A 16,432-nucleotide genomic window follows, 5' to 3' on the forward strand; every position below is an offset into this window, starting at 1 on the left:
TTCTCTGCACTCCCAGTATTGGCTTTTCTAGTCCACATGGTGCCTGCAGCCAGACTTGGTCCCACCTGCCCCTGCAGTGGCACCAAAGGTCCTTCGAGCAAGGAGCTGCTATCCTTCAGTCACCTGAGGTCCAGCATGTGGCCTCACCGTGGGAGTGGATGGGGAACACAGCGAGCCCAGCAGAACCACAGTCCTGATCCATCGCAACTCAGCCCACGCTAACGCTGCCCTCTGTGCTCTGTGTAGAAAACAACCCCCACCCCGCATCTGTTTCATCCTTGAGGGGGCTTCTTACCCCCAAGCGGAGAAATAAACCCGGAAGATCTTCCCCCATGCCACAGCATCACCAAAGAGTACACAACCCCATGTGCCTCTTCTCCTGCGTGCCAGCCCCAAAGCTGTGGCTCTGCAGGACCTGTCAAACATACAGCTGGACGAAGGATCAGCCCAGTATGTGATGGGGCACCACCAGCACCAAGTCCTGTTGGTCCTGGGAATGGGGTGGCCAGCAGGGGAAGTGCCCCTGGAACAAGGCATGTTCACCCCATGACCAGCTATTTGAGGGACCGATATGCTGAGGGATCTTCCTTTAGTCTACTCTCGTGCAGGGTGGGCAGGGGAAGATGGGCACCGCTTTGGCAGAGCAGGCGGCACAGGGAAGGCTGGGGAAAGGCTTTGTGAAAGCAACTCATCTAGCCAGTGCCTGAGCAGAGGTGGGCAGCTGTCCTCCATCCATGGAGGCCTTTGGAGAAGGTTCCGTATCCTTAATGCTTTGGGAGTAAGGACTGTTGGACTCCTTCTGAAGCCTATTCCTCTGTGGAGGAAGCCCTGGGGAGCGTGGGAAGCCTCGGGAGGATGCAGTTAGCTCCTCGGGTCCATCACCTGGTGGCCAAACATACACCCTGCGATGCTGGTGGTGGCTGGCTCTCCCTGAAGATGCACATACATCAGTGCTGGTGGCACTGCTGTGGCAGTCCATTTCACTCCACTGGTCTGAAGCCCCAAACTGGTGCAAGTTAAAAAGTGGCCACTCTCCCTCCCCAGGATGAAAAGCGTCCCTTATTTTCAGTCTTCTACTTCTCCAGGCTTTCTTTCCCCACCACAGGCGGTATCCAGCTGGGGTGATGGTATTTGCTGGCAGGAGGTTTTTTTGTGCAAGTCAGTCAATATCCCACAAAAGCACAATGGCACCTCTGGGGAATGAGGAGCTGCAGATGCCCCTGGAGATGTGGCTGAGCTGGTGACCCTCGTGCCATTCAGCGCGTTTCATGTCAGCTTCCAGCTCTGTATGATCCCTGGAGAAAATGCACCGTGGTCCTCCACCATGCTTCTGTCCCAGCACACCCAACAGTCTCTTTTGCAGGCACCATGGCTGAGATGCTGGGCTCGATATGACACCACATCCAGCTCCAAGAGCTTGAGATGAGGTTCCCGGGTAGGTCTGCCTCTGTGTGGGAGAACAACCTTCAAGCTGTAGCTTGAAGGCCTGCTGGGCTAAACACTGCACAAATACTTTTTGGTGGACAGATGAATGACCCCTGCTCCAAGAGCTTACAGTCTACAGAAACAGAGCCGCGGCTCCACCGCTATACAGACATGACAACTATTTACACCCACAAACATTTTGGTCCCAGCAGCACGTGTCTGTCAGACCAATGGCCCAGCAACCACCTGATCTGGGTGCAGGGACTCGACTGCTCTCCTCTTTCTCTCAGGCTGCAATGTCAGACCATTTCTGTCCATTGCTCTTCCCACCTCGGGTTTGGGTCCGCAGCCCCAGCACCCTCCTTCAGCCCACAGAAGAAGACACGGTATTAAAACCAAGCCCTCTCCTGGCTGCCTGAGCCCTGGGGGCCACACGGGTGTCCCACATCACCGAGGGGAAGGAGACCCCTCCGTCATGAGCCCCAGTTGACAGTGGCAGGGAGAAAACCAGATCAGCTTCGTGCTGGGACATGTGTCTGAGGAGGCTTTTCTGAGAGGACGTTATTAGTTGGTTAGTTCGCATCTCGATAAGGCACACCGTGCCCATGGCCTTGGCCGGCACAGGTCAGCATCCCATGGGTGGCCCCGGCCGACTCCGAAACCTTGCCAGACGCAAGGTTTCACTGGGTGCACCCTGAGCCAGGAGACCCGGCTGGAGCAGACCTGTCCCTGTCAGGCTGCTCGAGGGGTGCCTTAAGGCTTTGAAACGTAAGGCGACTTGGAGGCTCACCCAGCCCCCCAAAGCCCCTCTCCTTCATGCCACACAGACCCTGGCTCCCAGAGGTGGTTCACCCAGGCCATGGCGATGGAGAAGCGGAAGGCCCTGGGTCCAGGGGAAGCAGGAGAGGATGATGTTTCTGCCGGGGATTTGGAAAACATCCTCAAGGGAATTCAGGTCCCTCCAGGATCCCTTGCTTTTACCAAGCAGACAGACAAAGGCTGCCCAGTGTCCTAATTACATCTGTTAAAAATCTTAGCTAGGAAAAATATACCCTTGGTAAGTCCCTTCTCCATTTTTAACCGTGTTTTCCATCCAAGAAATTAGAGACCAAGACTATGACTGAATGAAGACCACCGTAACATGTAGCTCTTTCCTTCCCCACCTTCCTTCTTCACTCCTGACCCCCCAGACAGTTCATTTACAGTTTGGGTGATTCTCTGACAAGCCTCACATGAGTCCAGCAGCTCAGCCCAAAAGCTGATTGTCCCTCCTGGGCTCCAGGCTCTCCGTGACATCCTCTAACTCATCCAGGATTTCAGAAAAAGATGGTCTCTTGAATGGTTCCACCTGGAACGAGAAGGGAAACCTGAAGAGGACACCCCGGACAGGGGGTGGGAGCTCTGCAACAGCTCTGCTGGCTCCCCCAAGGCCGGGCCATGACATTCTTCCATCAGCAGCACTGGTCTGGGTCACATGCCAGCTGGTGGAGCCTTCTGCCATCACCATTTGGTGATCCAGGCCCCGGCTGCTGCGAATGAGCAGCCCCAGGACAGGTCCCATGGTGCAGTACAGCTCAGGCAAAGGCAGCAAGATGGTGAGAACCAACCCAACGTGCCCTGACCCAGACACGGTGTGGGAGCTGCTCACCGCACAGCCCACCCCGACAGTGCAGGGGCAGACTTTGTGCAGGGAGAGGCTGCAGGTGGGTATCAGGAGGGAGAGGTGTCATTCCCAGAGCTTTACTCCACCAGTTGGGATCTGCCTTGTCTCCCTGATGCAGCTCCCCCCAGCCTTCCAGTGCCACCAAGATGTACCCAAAATGAGGAGCATGGCCCAGGGCATCCCCATCCTGCCCTGTGCCACCCCGGGGCTGCCCTCGGTGCCTGAGCTTGTGGACGCAGCCTGGGGAGCTGCACCAGAAACGTTCCAAGCCTGCCAGTCACCCAAGGGCTGCCCCTGGCAGAACCTGTTGTATCAGCTTGCATTAGGAAGGCGCCCGTCAGAGATGCGTGATCCAAACACAGTAACTCTAAGCCACGCCTCTGAATCGGAGCAAGTCAGTCACGTGTCTTCGGGACCCATGCAAGGACTTACTTCCCTTTGCTGCCCCAAGCTCCTAGCAGTTCGGTGCTTTATGATCACCAGCTTCTCCACCCTCCACCTGAACAGGAAAAGAAAAGGGCACTGGGTGCTCCCTTTTGCTTTTCTGTTCCTTGCAAAGATTAACTCGAACCCTCCCCTTCTCTATGCGTTGCCTCCTGAGGCTTTGGGCAGCACGGGGAGGCCCACAGCTTCCATCACGACCTTTCACGCTAAAGCCAGCGAGGGTGGAGGCCAACGCTGTGCTGGTACCGTAACACCAGGGCTGGCAACAGCCAGGCGGTGCTCTCAAAGAAGAAGAGCCAGGGGCTCTGCCCACAGCCAGGCTGTGCACATCATCATCAACCCGCTTCCCACTCTGGGGTCGATGTGCAGGACTTTGGGAGGTTTTGGGCACAAACTAACCACTTCTCCTAGGCGCAAAACTGCACGGTGGGTGCCAGTACTGCTGGCTCAGGAGGATCTCGTCACCTCACAGCTCCAGTGGCAGAGCCCCATGCACTGGCACTGACAGCAGCAGCTTCGAGCTCTCCAGGGATCACAACAACTTCAGCCTCTGTCACACAAGGGTGATACAAATCCAATAAAACCAAAGAAAAAACATAGCAAGAATCTCACCCGACAGCAGCCAGCAGCGAGGTCCAGCACCTGCTTGGGGCACTCGCTGATCATTCCCTGGAAGGCAGCAACGTCCAAGCCATAATCCTGTAAGGAAGAGCACAGAGAAAACACTTTAGCTGTGAGGTCCTTAAAGAGATCTTCATCCTCCTCAGGTGTTAAAGCACAAAACTCAAGGTTTAAAGCTTTGGAGGTCTCCATCACAGCTGTTTAAGGTCTCCATCACAGCTGTTTTAGCGATGGCTGTGCACAGGTACAGGACAACATCAGCTCCGGCAGGGCTGCCTGCTGCCTGGCCTGGCTGTGCCTGCGGGCAGTGTGTGTCCTCCTGGGACAGCTCAGATTAAGGCAACCAGAGCCACAAAAGTGGCTTGTAAACCAGTAGAGGGAGCAGCACCAGGTGCTGAGCACTGGGACGGGAACAGCAGGTAATCTGGTCTGGAACAGCACCTGAGAGTCGACGGGGGTCCAGCCAGCTGTGTCCGTAACTGCAGCCTTGTCCCCCCAGAGTCTCTGACGGGTAAATCTCCTGCACCTTGTGAACACGGGTAGAGCGTTAGCTCCTGCGCAGTCTCACAGGAGCACGGGATAACCTCTGGTCACTGCAGGTTCTCTCCACTGCACCTTGGAAAGCAGCAAGGTGCTGGTTTCCCACGGGACTTTTCATCCCTGCTGAGGACAAACTTTTCCTTCCCACTTGTGAAAGGAAAATACTGCAAATGTTGAAACAAAAGAGTCCAGGTTTTTAGGGAAGCACACTGTTTCCCCAGGAACTGACTACTCACTGCAACTTAATCTGGCTGGAGAGGAGCCAGCAATGCGCCCAGGTGGCTGAGAAGGCCAGCGGCATCCTGGCTTGTACCAGCCCTCGTGTAGCCAGCAGAACCAGGGCAGGGATTGTCCCCCTGAACTGGGGCCACCGATCAGGCAGCACCTCTAATCCTGGGTTCAGTTTTGTCCCCTCACTGCCAGAAGGACATTGAGGGGCTGGAGCGTGTCTGGAGAAGGGCAACGGAGCTGCTGCAGAGTCTGGAGCACAAGTGCACTGAGGAGCAGCTGGTGGACATGGGGGGTTGAGCCTGGAGAAAAGGAGGCTCAGGAGAGACCTTCTGGCTCCCCACAACTCCCTGACAGGAGGCTGGAGCGAGGTGGGGGTTGGTCTCTTCTCCCCAGGAACAAGTGACAAGATGAGATGAACCGGCCACAAGTTGTTCCAGGGGAGGTTGAGGTTGTCCCTGAGGAACCATTTCTTGCCCGTTGGGGTTGTGCAGGGCTGTCCCAGGCTGCCCAGGGCAGTGGTGGAGTCCCCATCCCTGGAGGGGTTTCCCAGCCGTGTGGAGGTGGTGCTGAGGGACAGGGTCAGTGGGGACCTGGCAGGGCTGGGGAACAGGGGGGACTCGATATTAAGGGTCTCTTCCAACCAAAATTATTCTGTGATTGTGTGATATTTGAAAACAAACATTTGTGATGAAAGTTGTGTTTAAGCTGCCACTTCAGCAGAGAAGCTGAAATGTCAAAGCAAAATTAAGTATTTGGAACTGAGGTCTCTTAGAAAGACCTTCCTTGATCTAACAGAAGTTTTGAAATTATCGATGCATTGAACTCTCGTGCACTGAAAATGTTGAGATCAAGTTTTCCCATGGAAAAACCTCTAAAGGGAAACCTGAGTGTGAACACAGGTCTGACGGGTCCAGAGAGAAACCACAATCTGGTACGTGGAGAAAACTCCATCCAAACTGGCTGTGGGAATCATTACCTGGGTCCTGGGAAGCACTTCAGGGTCCGCTGGGATCCTGCCCAGGATTTCACAGAGGACAATGCCAAAGGAAAACACGTCCACCTGCAGGAGAGGTGGGACAGCGGGAGGTGGGACAGGGCATGCACAGAAGTGAAGCGTGAGGAAGGGGCGTACAAGCAACAAGGTCCTCCCGTCAGTTATGCAAAAGCCCATCAAAAAAGCCCACTGGAGATGGAGGCAGCAAACCCCTACACTTCTTCTGGGCTTCTGAACCCACCCAGAAACAGCCCCACTTGGAGCCCAGCCTCATCGTCGGGAAGCCGGGCCCTGTGCACTCATTCTGGTGCTTCTACCACAGCTCTGGCACACCCCTCCTCCCCCGCACCGGATCCTGCAACAGCTCATCAGGCTGTAACTCACCAAGCATCTTCCTCAGAGAGCCTTCACCCTGCCCACAGCAGCAATCCACCTCCCTAAACGCTCAGCCTAACAAGGCTACATCAGGAACTTACAAGCTGCTACTGAGCAGAGTGTTACTGAGCAAAGCTCTAGGCAGCAGGGCAATGTTTCCCAGGGGGGCAGGGAAGGGCTTTTCAGCTGTGGGAAGGTGTCATCAGCAAGCAGAGGAGACATCTCCCAGGCTCACTCAGGAGCTCTGAGGATGAACAAGTTGCTGGGAAGCAGTGCCGTACCTTGCGGTCATAGGGTTCTCCCCGCAGCATCTCAGGAGCCATCCAGAAAGCAGAGCCCACTAGAGAGAGCTTCCTCTCCACGTCCTTCACAGGCAGCTCCACCACCTCCCTGGCCAGCCCGAAGTCAGTCACCAGCGCCTCACGGCCCCGCGGTGTCACTCGAATGAGGCAGTTCTGAAAGGAGCCCATGGGGCGCAGCATGAGAGCCCGGTGAGGGAGGGCCTGGACATTTCCCTGAGCGGCACCTCGCCGGCCCTCAGCCCCACCTTGCCGTTACAGGCTCGCCCCTCGCCAGAGACCTGCATCCTGGCAGTGCCCCAGGCAGATCAGGGGTGGACTGAGCACACTTGAAGCCAGGAAAAGTCCTTGGAAGATGCTGTCCTTTGAACATGATGATCCACGACCTCAAAACGTGCGTGTTGACTGTATTCACTGTTCAGCCAAAGGCAGGAGGCTCACAGCCATAGCCCTTCTCGCTGCCCACGGCTACATATCCCTAACACAGCTTTTGGGGGCAATTCCTATAAAATATTCCTACAGGAAACCCCAGCGGTTTCAGCCTGTTCAGTTCCCTGAGGTTTCCTGCTCTCAGGGACCAGCAGAAACCACAGGCATCTCCTCCAGATGCTCTCACTAACAACCACATCCCGAGTGGGCACAGACACACTCCTCTCCTGTGTTTTCAGCCAGGCTTCCTACCTTTCCCTGGGGAAGGATGAAGCTCTTTCAGGGTTGAACCACCACAGTGAGACAGAAAGGACAGGCAGGGACCTTCAGCACTTTCCACAAGCAGGTCTGGAAAGCGCCTGAGCTCGTCAATCACCACCAAATAGGAAATTACATCTCGCCTGACTTCAGAGCGCACTGGCCAGGAAACCTGTGGTCAGAGTGAGCCTCGTCCTTACGCGGTGGTTGTGCTGGTCAGGAGCTGAGCCAGCTAACACCCTCACGTTACAAAGGGGAGCTTCATTCCTGTGCTGGTCTCTCAAGACTGTAACACCTGACTGGCTTCCCCACTGCCAACCTTCCTCAATATTTCAAGTTTCTCTTCAATAGCCCACAAAGCACCAACAAAGATGGCTCATGAGAGACACACCTCCACCTGCCCAGCACCAGCTGCAAGGACTTGCAGGCTCCACTGCCATGAATCACGAAGCCAGCCTCTGGTGTTGGCTGACACAGGTATGGCCCAGGCTGGTGGCCAACCCCTCAGCTCACGTTCCCTGTGGTATCATGGACACACTGCAGATCGACCTGAGGTTTGGATAGTTTTGCCCAAGGGAGATCAACAAGGCAGAGTACCACCGGCAGAGGAAGAGTCTCATCAAAGCCTGTCCCCAGGGACAAACCTGAGGACAGCAAAGCCCCAGTGCCGTTCCTGCCCCCATCAGGCAGCATGAGCCCACCCTGCGGAAAGCGTGATGTGCCTTTGCCTTACACCCAAAGCTGTGTCTCCAGCTGCCAGTCTTCACATCTGGCACTCTGGTCATCATGGAGGCGACCATCCTAAAATTGGTGACCTGGACACTCTGGCTCAAGGAAGAACGACTTCCCTGCATTTGAGGGAGGAGACACGCATCTCCTGAGCTCTGCAGGTGCTCCGCACACAGACAAGGACCAGCTCACATGGCACTTGCTCCCAGAGCCTGCAACCAGCTCCTGTGAGCACCAGCTACCTCCCTGCTGTGAGTCCGAAAGTAAATCTCTAAATATGGCAGAGCTGCTCCTGCAGCTGTAGGCAAATAAAACCACGTGCGACCTGCCCACGTTTCCACCTGGCTCCTTTTCGGGCAGCGACAGCACTAGGAGCAGTAGATCGTGACCTGTCTCTGGGTGTCCTGCTCAGCAAGCGACGAGCGCAATGTAACGACGGGTTTTATCAAGACAGAGTCCCTGCTTGCAGAGGGGTCAGCATGGAGCACTAGTGGGTGGGTCAGCCACTGGGTACAGCCCTAAGGGGTCCCTGTGTGGTCCCCCAACACAGCCACCCTCAGCAGTCCGGGGGTGACGTCCCCTTTCCTGCTGCATACCTTGGAGTTGAGATCGCGGTGGTAGATGTTCTTGGAGTGCAAGTAGATCATTCCTCTGGTGATGTCAGAAGCTAAGTCCACTTTTTCCTTCCAAGTCAAAGCAACATCTGTGCTGGCCAGGAGCTCCTCTAGGCAACCGCCGTTCACGTACTGTGAGCAGAGACAAAAAGTAGGTGGCTCTACAGCCGGGTACAGGCTGCCCTGGAGCTTTCCGGGTGCGGAATCCTCCTTCACCAACCCTGGAGCCCCTTCTTTGGCATGGAGATTGGAATGCCACCACAGGAGGGAGACCCTCCTGGCACAGCAAGTCACTGCCGGTCTATGGGCCCCACTGCAGGGACAGCAGTATAAGCCCCATGGTCCTCACTCGGGCAGCAAACTGGAGGCAAAAGGCCCGGCAGCAGCTCAGTGAACACCTTCTCCCCCTGACAGTGTAGGAACAAGGTGAGACCTCTCCAGTACCAGCCCATTTCCATTAGACCACAGCACCATTCCAGAGCCACCCTGCAAGTCCTGCCACTCGCCATCTGCTTTACTTTCTACTCCCACTCTCCACCCCGGGGTCCTCTTCTCCCCACCAGCCAGCCCATGCTGGCCCATTCTGGCACCAAACCAACTTGAGACACTTTTTGGCTCTCTTGCCTGAATGTCATGGCTCTGCAGTCACTGTGCTCCACTCCAGCTCTGGGGCAGAAAGGACCAGAAGCCCCTTCAAGGCAATTTTGCTAGTCCAGAGCCATTCCCGGGCACAGGAGTCAGAGAGGCAGGACATCTGCCACCCTCCCTACCAAAGGACCACAGGGTCCTTGCCTGCCCACAGCACTCTTCAAGCAAGAAACCTTTACCTCCAGAATGGGGTACAGCTTGTCATCCTTCACGCATATCCCAAGGTACCTGAGTACAAGAACACACCAAAACAGAAAGAAAAGATGCCATCAGCTCAATCCCTCACTGCAGAACAGAGACACCAAGCCAGCTCCAGCTTCTGCCAGTGTCCCCTGGTCATGGTCGGAGGACGTGCCCACCTGACGATGTTGGGGTGGGACAGCTTCTGCAGCAGGCTGATCTCACGCACAATCACCTCTTGGTCCACATCGTTCTTGTAGATCTTCACCACCATCGCTTTACAACTAGCAGGCTGGGTCACCTGGAGCCAAGGTTGGAGCAGGACATCTCTTAGCTCCCAGAGCTCTGCCAGCCCCTCTGGGCAACAGCATCCCTCCCACCCAAAGGCCTGAATCTCTTCTCCCTGCTACCCAGAGCTTGGCACAGGCATTTTCACAAGAGCAAGGTGCCATCCCTTCCACATAAGCTCCAGCTCGGTGAGACACCTTCGGTGTCCCCACCGAAGTGGCTGGGGACAGCACCATCCATCCTGTCCCAACACATCACAATACTATTGCTCTGCCAAAATTTGTGTATCCCTTGGGCTGGAGCAGTTTCTCCATGCACATTGGGTTACCGTCAAGCTGGCCTTCTCCCCTCCAGTGCGTTGTGTTTAATGTCCCTTCCCATCCACAGCCTGCCCCACATCTCCATCCCTCCTTCCTGCCTGTGTCTGACCACTGCACAAGGCTGCTGGCCACGCTCCTCATCCCCAGTTCCTTCTGCACCCCTGCCCACAGCCAGCCCTTCCAGCCAGGCTCCGCCGGACAGACACAACAAGTGCAGAGCCCACTCGTTTCTCCCCGACATCCCTGGACAGAGGTTTCTGCATCTGCTTCCCAGCCACACACTGACCTGAACCTCTGCTGCGGGTCACCACCAGCTCGTTCCCAGGGCTTGCCCCGGGCAGATACACCGGAAGCTAAAGAACAGGAACCGAGATGCCTCTCCCCAACCTCACAACACCGAACAGACTGAGCAGGTGTTTTTGGGAGGACACTTGCTGTCCCCTGTGGAGGCATCGGGGTGGGCAGTGCTGAGTGCGGGGGTTTTGCGCTGGCTGCAGGATGTGCAGGGGGCCCTGGCTCTCAGCCCTGACGGGACCATCTGGGCCCTGCACTGCAGCTCATGCTGTCAGGGTTGATGACCCAGACAGCAGTTTCCAGACCAGAGAGCACCATGGGGCTTCAACATTTCCATCCTTGATTAACATCTGAGATTCAGGGACCAGGTGTGGCCCAGGCTGATGTCCTGAAAGCTGTCCCAGGGCTGGCAGAGCATCCAGCCACATGTTTCATTTTGTCTCATTTTGAGGGTCATGGGGCTTCGCTTGTTTGTTTTACAGGGAAAATAGCTTAGACACAGCGTCAGCTGGCTCGAGAGCAGCACCCTGCATCACAAAGCGTCACCCATTGCTCTCTGTGAGGGTCTCTCTATGGGTAAGGTTACTGGACCAGGTGAGGAGAACAAAGAGCTGATGTAAGACCCGTCTGGGCTGGAAGGAGAGAAAGGCTCATTACAACCAGGGTCAAAACCAAACTATCCTGGGAGCACCGTGAACTGCCGCTTCCTTTCTGAAGGAACGCAAACTGATCATCGATGTTATTGCTGGGATAACTCTGCCTCCTCACTCAAGCAGATCGTAAGAAGGCTAGGGCTCTGACCCTCACCTGATGGGACTTCGTCACCACAGCCTGTGGGTCACTAATCAGATGTAACCGGTTATTAACTGTCACTGCACAGGGGTAGGAATAAGAGATGCTGTCGATCACCTCTGCCTGAAGATCGTGAGTGCCCACACGCCCAGGACAGGGTGCAGGGAGCAGCTGAAATCTGGAAGATCTGAAGAACTTTAGGAGCGCGAATACTGAGTTTTGGTGAGCTCTATTAGTTCTGCCCACACTCTGGTGAGACACTGAGCTCCCAGGTGAGATTGCACATTCCAGCTGGACACCAGCAGAGCTCACTGCTTGTGCTGGTGGAGTTGGCCAGTGCTGGAGGGATTCCTCTCCACAGGGCAATGCAATGTCCAGCCCAGTCGGGAGAAGAAACGACAGAAAAGCAAGGGTAGACCCCCACCCCAAAAAAGTAGCGGGAGAGATGGGCAGAGGAACGGGCTGAGACAGCCTCTGCCTAGGCCATGGACCCAGAGACTTTGCTCTGGCCAACCTGGAGTAGCCCTTGGTCCGCTCCAAATCACACAGTCCCCAGTTTTGTCCAGGAGCAGTGTGAGGGCCAGGAACGTGCAGAGGGGCCTCCAAGGTATTCTCGTTTCACAGTAACGAATGACAAAGGGTAAAGCCTTGGGGTCAGCCCTGAGTGGAGAAATAAAGGTGAAAATCTGGGACTGGAAAGCTGCAGAGAGACAGGGCGGGACTGCACTTCCTAACGTGAATGAAGCTTTTCGAGGGCCAACAAGGAAAGAGGTGGCTCAGAGGCTCCCTTTGGGCAATGCCTTAAACCAGCCCCAGCACAAAAAAAGTCACGCTGCCTTTTGAGCACCTCAGACCCCTGTGTATGAGAGAGCTGCCAATGAGAGAAGATTTGTGCTTTCTCCGAGAGAAACTCCCTCTTGAATCGCTTCAAGAAAACTAAGGCAGAGCAAGAAGGACAGTACCTGGTGTCCAGGCCAGGCAATACACAGCCCCCAGAGCTGTGCCAGACCTCCTGAGTCTGAGTCACCCAGCAGAACCACGCGAATCCTCCTTCCTCGGCAAACCCACAGAGAACGCTCCTGAGAATGGGCTCAACCACAGGACAAAGGATGGCAAAACCAACAGGCAGCCAGCGCCAGCAGTGCCAGCACTCTGGGGAGCCCGTGGCACCGCTGCAGGAGCGCTTTGAAGTCAGCATCTGCTGGAGGAGAGCTCAAAGGATGGTGGCCAGCGATGCTCCGCAGCAGGAGTGCTGCTCTTCAGGGCTACCAGCCCACAGGGGGCTGGCTGAGCCATCAGAGCACTCGGTTACGATCACGCTTGAGTCCCCAGACAAATGTCAAGTCCCTACAAAGGACTGTCCTTGTCCCGACCCTCCTCCGCTGTCTTCTGGCTGTTTGACCCACAGCACTTCATTCAAACTGTGTTTTTTCCACATTTCTTTTTCTGCTTCTGCTTCAAAGGAGTTCTTTCATTTCCATTCAGGATCCATGCCTCCAGCCTGCCCACGGCTGGAACTTCATTCACTGCCAGGGCAGGAGAAAATGTCACGCGTGGAGGAAACAGCAGCTGTTACTATGAGAATCTGCTGGATAAAGGGAATAGAAAGCGATGGCAACAGCACGTCGCGTAGGTGGGGAAAGCCATTACTAGAGGGAGGCTGCGGTGGGCAGAGGTGTTTGTCGTGTAGTCTGCAAAGAGCTGCTGTAGACCTTTGGCTATGGAGATTCCCCTGGAAGAGCTTTAGTGCACTGTCCCTGCACCTGAAGCACACGCAGAGGCTTTACCATGGCACCAAGCCCCGGTGCAGCAGAGGAGACAGAGCCTTGAGAAAGTCACGGGTGTTCATGTGTCCAACCTGTGCATCCTCTGCCATTCCATGGCCAGATCCTGCCAGCCCGGCTCATCAGTTTCTACCACCCTCACGTGCTTACACCAGCCAGGGATCTCACCTGGAATATGTCAGAGGGCTCCTCTGGCAGGAGGAGTGGCCCAGGAGAAAAGTGCCATCATGATGTTCATCACGGGGCTGGACAAGCTAAAGAGCTGAAGGCAGGGGCAGAGTCAGGCCCAGTTTGTTTCCGCTGGGTCTGTGTCACAGCCAAGTGCCAGCAACCACATTTTGGAGGGTTGCTGGGAGGAGATACAAGGTGGGCAAACCTGGCCACACTACAAAGCAACGCAGCATCTGCTCTCGAAGGTGAAGGCTGACTCCACTTCCCAACATGAAGCATGTCCTCTTGCTTTGCTGTTCACACAGCAGCGACAACCGAGGGCTGCAGGGAACGAGCCCCAGGTCCCACCTGATCCCCCCAAAGAAGCAGTGGCACCCCCGGGCTGAGGAACAGCACTGGAGGGGGAGCAGAGCTGGCAGCACCCAGACCCTGTGCCTGCTCAGAGCAGGCTGAACAAACTCCCACCCCAGGGGAGCTCAGTGCGGGGAGCGACTCACAGCAGCCACAGGGTGAAAAGCACTCTGGTGACACACCTGATGGTGCACGGGCTCGCAGGGAGCCCGGGGTCTTCTCGCCCGAAGGTAGCGGAGGCAGAAGTGGACGGGCCAGCAGCCTATCCCAGCCTGACCCTGCCCCAGGGCCCCTGCTCTTCCCCAGCATCACTGTAACGCGGGGCAGCAGCCGGAGAGGGGTGACAGCGCTGGCACGTCCATGGGGTGTGGGTGGCAGCTGTACTGGGAGACACACGCAGCTTTATTTTACATCCTTTTTTTCTATGTATTTTGCTGCAGTTTTGACAACAAAACCTGTACAGAGTACAAATACCCCCTAATCTCGCCCAACACCCAGCTGAGCTCCCGGCAGGCCTGTGGTTTGGCTGGATGACAGTATCTACAAACATTCACTGATCGAGTCCTCCCATCTCCTCCTTCACTGCAGAAGGGGAGATGTGAATCAAAGGTGATGTGCTGCACGCATAGATGGGGTGGCCCTTCCTCCCTCAGCCCACCCGACCCACCAGAATGAGCTGGGAGGGATGAACACAAGGAAATAAGCTCAGGGATAGGTTCCTCAGGTGAGGCACCATCCACACGGCCTCAGCAGCTGCTTGGCTGCTCTCAGTTTACCTTATAGACCTCGGAGAAGAAGCCGCTGCCTATCAGCTCGGCATTGAAGTTTTCCCAGAACTCCAGCCTCCTGACAGCCGTGCGTAGTCTCTGCCAGCGGTCCACGTGGTAGTAGGTGTCGGACGACTCGCCATAGTACTGCGTGGGGCCGGAGAGCTCTGGGGCGATCAGCCCTGCCTCACACATCGTGGGGGCTGCAGCTGAAACACAGCGCATTCACATGAGCCAGCAGCAGCGTTCAGACATCAAACACGTGCCTGCACTAGAGACCAGGGCTGGACGAGGCCTCGGGAACAGAGGAGAGGAGACGAGGCACCAAGATGATGCACCCTGCCTGGGAAGCACCCGTAAGTGCTGACTCCTGGAGAGTTCATCCTGGGCTTGGTCCTGCCTTGCACAGGATGTATTCAGACTTCCTTGGACTAGGACTTAAAGATGTCAAACCAGCAGATATTCTCCTCTACCTTTCAAAGGCTGGCAGCAGAGGGGATGCGTCACCTCCGATACACGATCGTGCAGCCCAGTGGACTCAGTCCTGCTCAGCCAGCTCACGCTGGGTTGAAAGCTGTGGTGTCTAAATCGGGCTTTTAGCACAGGTCACATGCCACATACTAATGCCACATCCATCACCCCGAGCTCTGGACAGGGCTTAGCTGAGATTGCAGACAGAGCGTCACGGCTGGAATGTGCTGGAAGGAAACACTCAATCTCAACAAGCTCCTCACTTGGCAGGTGCCCGCAGTTCACTGTAAGCCCCAAAGAATCACAGAACAGGGAACTGCCCCAGCAACCCCCCTCCTGTCTGCACACCCAGAATTTCACTCCAAGCCCATGTGCCTCTGCTAAATTGTTTTCCCTTTCCACTGTGCCGATTCTCACACTCCCCACTGCAGGACCCTCCCTCCCTTCCCCTGTCTGCCTTTCCCAGCTCCAAGCCCACACTCCTTCAAAGCCACCAGCCACCTTCCCCTCCTCCCACATCACTTGCCTCTAGTTATTTCCAAAAATGCAGGGGAGGAGAATTTGGTGGAAAAGGAGCTTCTGACACCCCGAGTGAGGCAGATAAGGCACCTGCTTCTGGATAACTGCAAACAGCCGCTGGCACTCTAAGAATGTCTGAGCACCTTCACTCGCAGCGTGTGCTCACGTTCCCGGGGCCTGGAGAGCTGCCAAACCGAAACTGGGTGAGACTGCAGTCAACCAAGGGGATCTCTTCAACACTCCCAGCAAAGGTAAGCTCTGCCCTCCCTAAGACTCCCTCCTACGTCTTGCAGCAAATAAGAGGCTGTTCCAGCATCCCTCCAGCCCGTGGATTATTTCATGGCTACTTTGCTTCTACAGGGCAAGGCAGAATCTGCACTGAGATGCCCATAAACTATCTGCACTGGCCACCTCCACAGTCCAGCCGAGACCCAGAGAGCTGCCGAACGGGGACAGGCAGAGGTGGAGGCAGGGCTAAGCAGGGCAGGAATTCAGGAAGAGCCAAGGGCAGGCAGGACCGAGCAGGGCAGGGATCCTCGACGTGGACAGCAGGCAAGCTCCAGGCTGAGACTTAGGGAGCCGCAACACAGAGGAACCACAGCACAAGCTTCTGGAAGCAGACAGACACCAGAGCTGCCACCACAGACAGCCCCACACAGACTGCAGGAATCCAGTCCCAGCAAAAATCAACACGGCACAGGGGCTCCCACCCGCCTGCACAGCCAGCACCTGCAGCACAAAGCCCCACAACCACTCGTGGCCAGGGCGAGCCATGGCCACCATCAGCAGAGAGGACACAGATCAGGCAGGGCACGTGGGAGAGTTACAGGGTAACCGCTCTGCCCCTAGGACAGGCAACCAAGGGCCATCCCATGATGGGCCGCGGCTACAGGGACCTGCCTGGAGGTCACTGCTCCTGACAGCCAGCACTAGTCCTCTCCCTTCCAGCCTGGCCGCCACACACTGGCACAAGGGAAGAGGCTCGTGCAGAATAAGGGGATGGGACACCCATCAATCACACCCAGCGCTGCCAAAGCCACCCCGCTCTGGCCCTGTCACTGAAGGCGTTATCTTCCCACAGGATGATTCCTCCAGGCTCTGAAGGATCTCTCTCTGGCGTGCAGAAGGGCCCAGCTCTGGCAGGGCGTGGGGCATGGGGACAGGAGGGCAAGGCACCAGCACAGGCTGGGGGCAAGGAATAACAATGGGCTTTTAATGGTCAAGG

The 16,432-nt window shown here is 56.1% G+C and overlaps 1 protein-coding gene across 1 annotated transcript; it reads right to left on the bottom strand.

Annotated features, from left to right (window-relative positions):
- Positions 1-2,671: 2,671 nt before the first annotated feature.
- LOC104495539 (dual specificity testis-specific protein kinase 2-like) lies at positions 2,672-14,412 on the bottom strand. Its single transcript, XM_010138515.1, has 8 exons — positions 14,227-14,412; positions 9,630-9,751; positions 9,450-9,498; positions 8,605-8,754; positions 6,575-6,748; positions 5,901-5,984; positions 4,145-4,231; positions 2,672-2,773 (listed from the first exon to the last, which is right to left on the bottom strand). Exons 1-8 carry the CDS (start codon positions 14,410-14,412, stop codon positions 2,672-2,674), a joined length of 954 nt encoding a protein of 317 aa, XP_010136817.1.
- Between the last annotated feature and the right edge of the window lie 2,020 nt (positions 14,413-16,432).

Source organism: Buceros rhinoceros, unplaced genomic scaffold (assembly GCF_000710305.1).
Source record: "Buceros rhinoceros silvestris isolate BGI_N320 unplaced genomic scaffold, ASM71030v1 scaffold19886, whole genome shotgun sequence".
In the NCBI taxonomy this organism is placed as follows: Eukaryota; Metazoa; Chordata; class Aves; order Bucerotiformes; family Bucerotidae; genus Buceros; species Buceros rhinoceros.

Coding starts and splice junctions, on each gene's coding strand:
- LOC104495539 (XM_010138515.1), bottom strand. CDS start 14,412: ATGTGTGAGGCAGGGCTGATCGCCCCAGAGCTCTCCGGCCCCACGCAG. Junction 9,499..9,629: donor TCCCACCCCAACATCGTCAG/GTGGGCACGTCC, acceptor TCTTGTACTCAG/GTACCTTGGGATATGCGTGA. Junction 6,749..8,604: donor ACCGCGATCTCAACTCCAAG/GTATGCAGCAGG, acceptor GGCTCCTTTCAG/AACTGCCTCATTCGAGTGAC.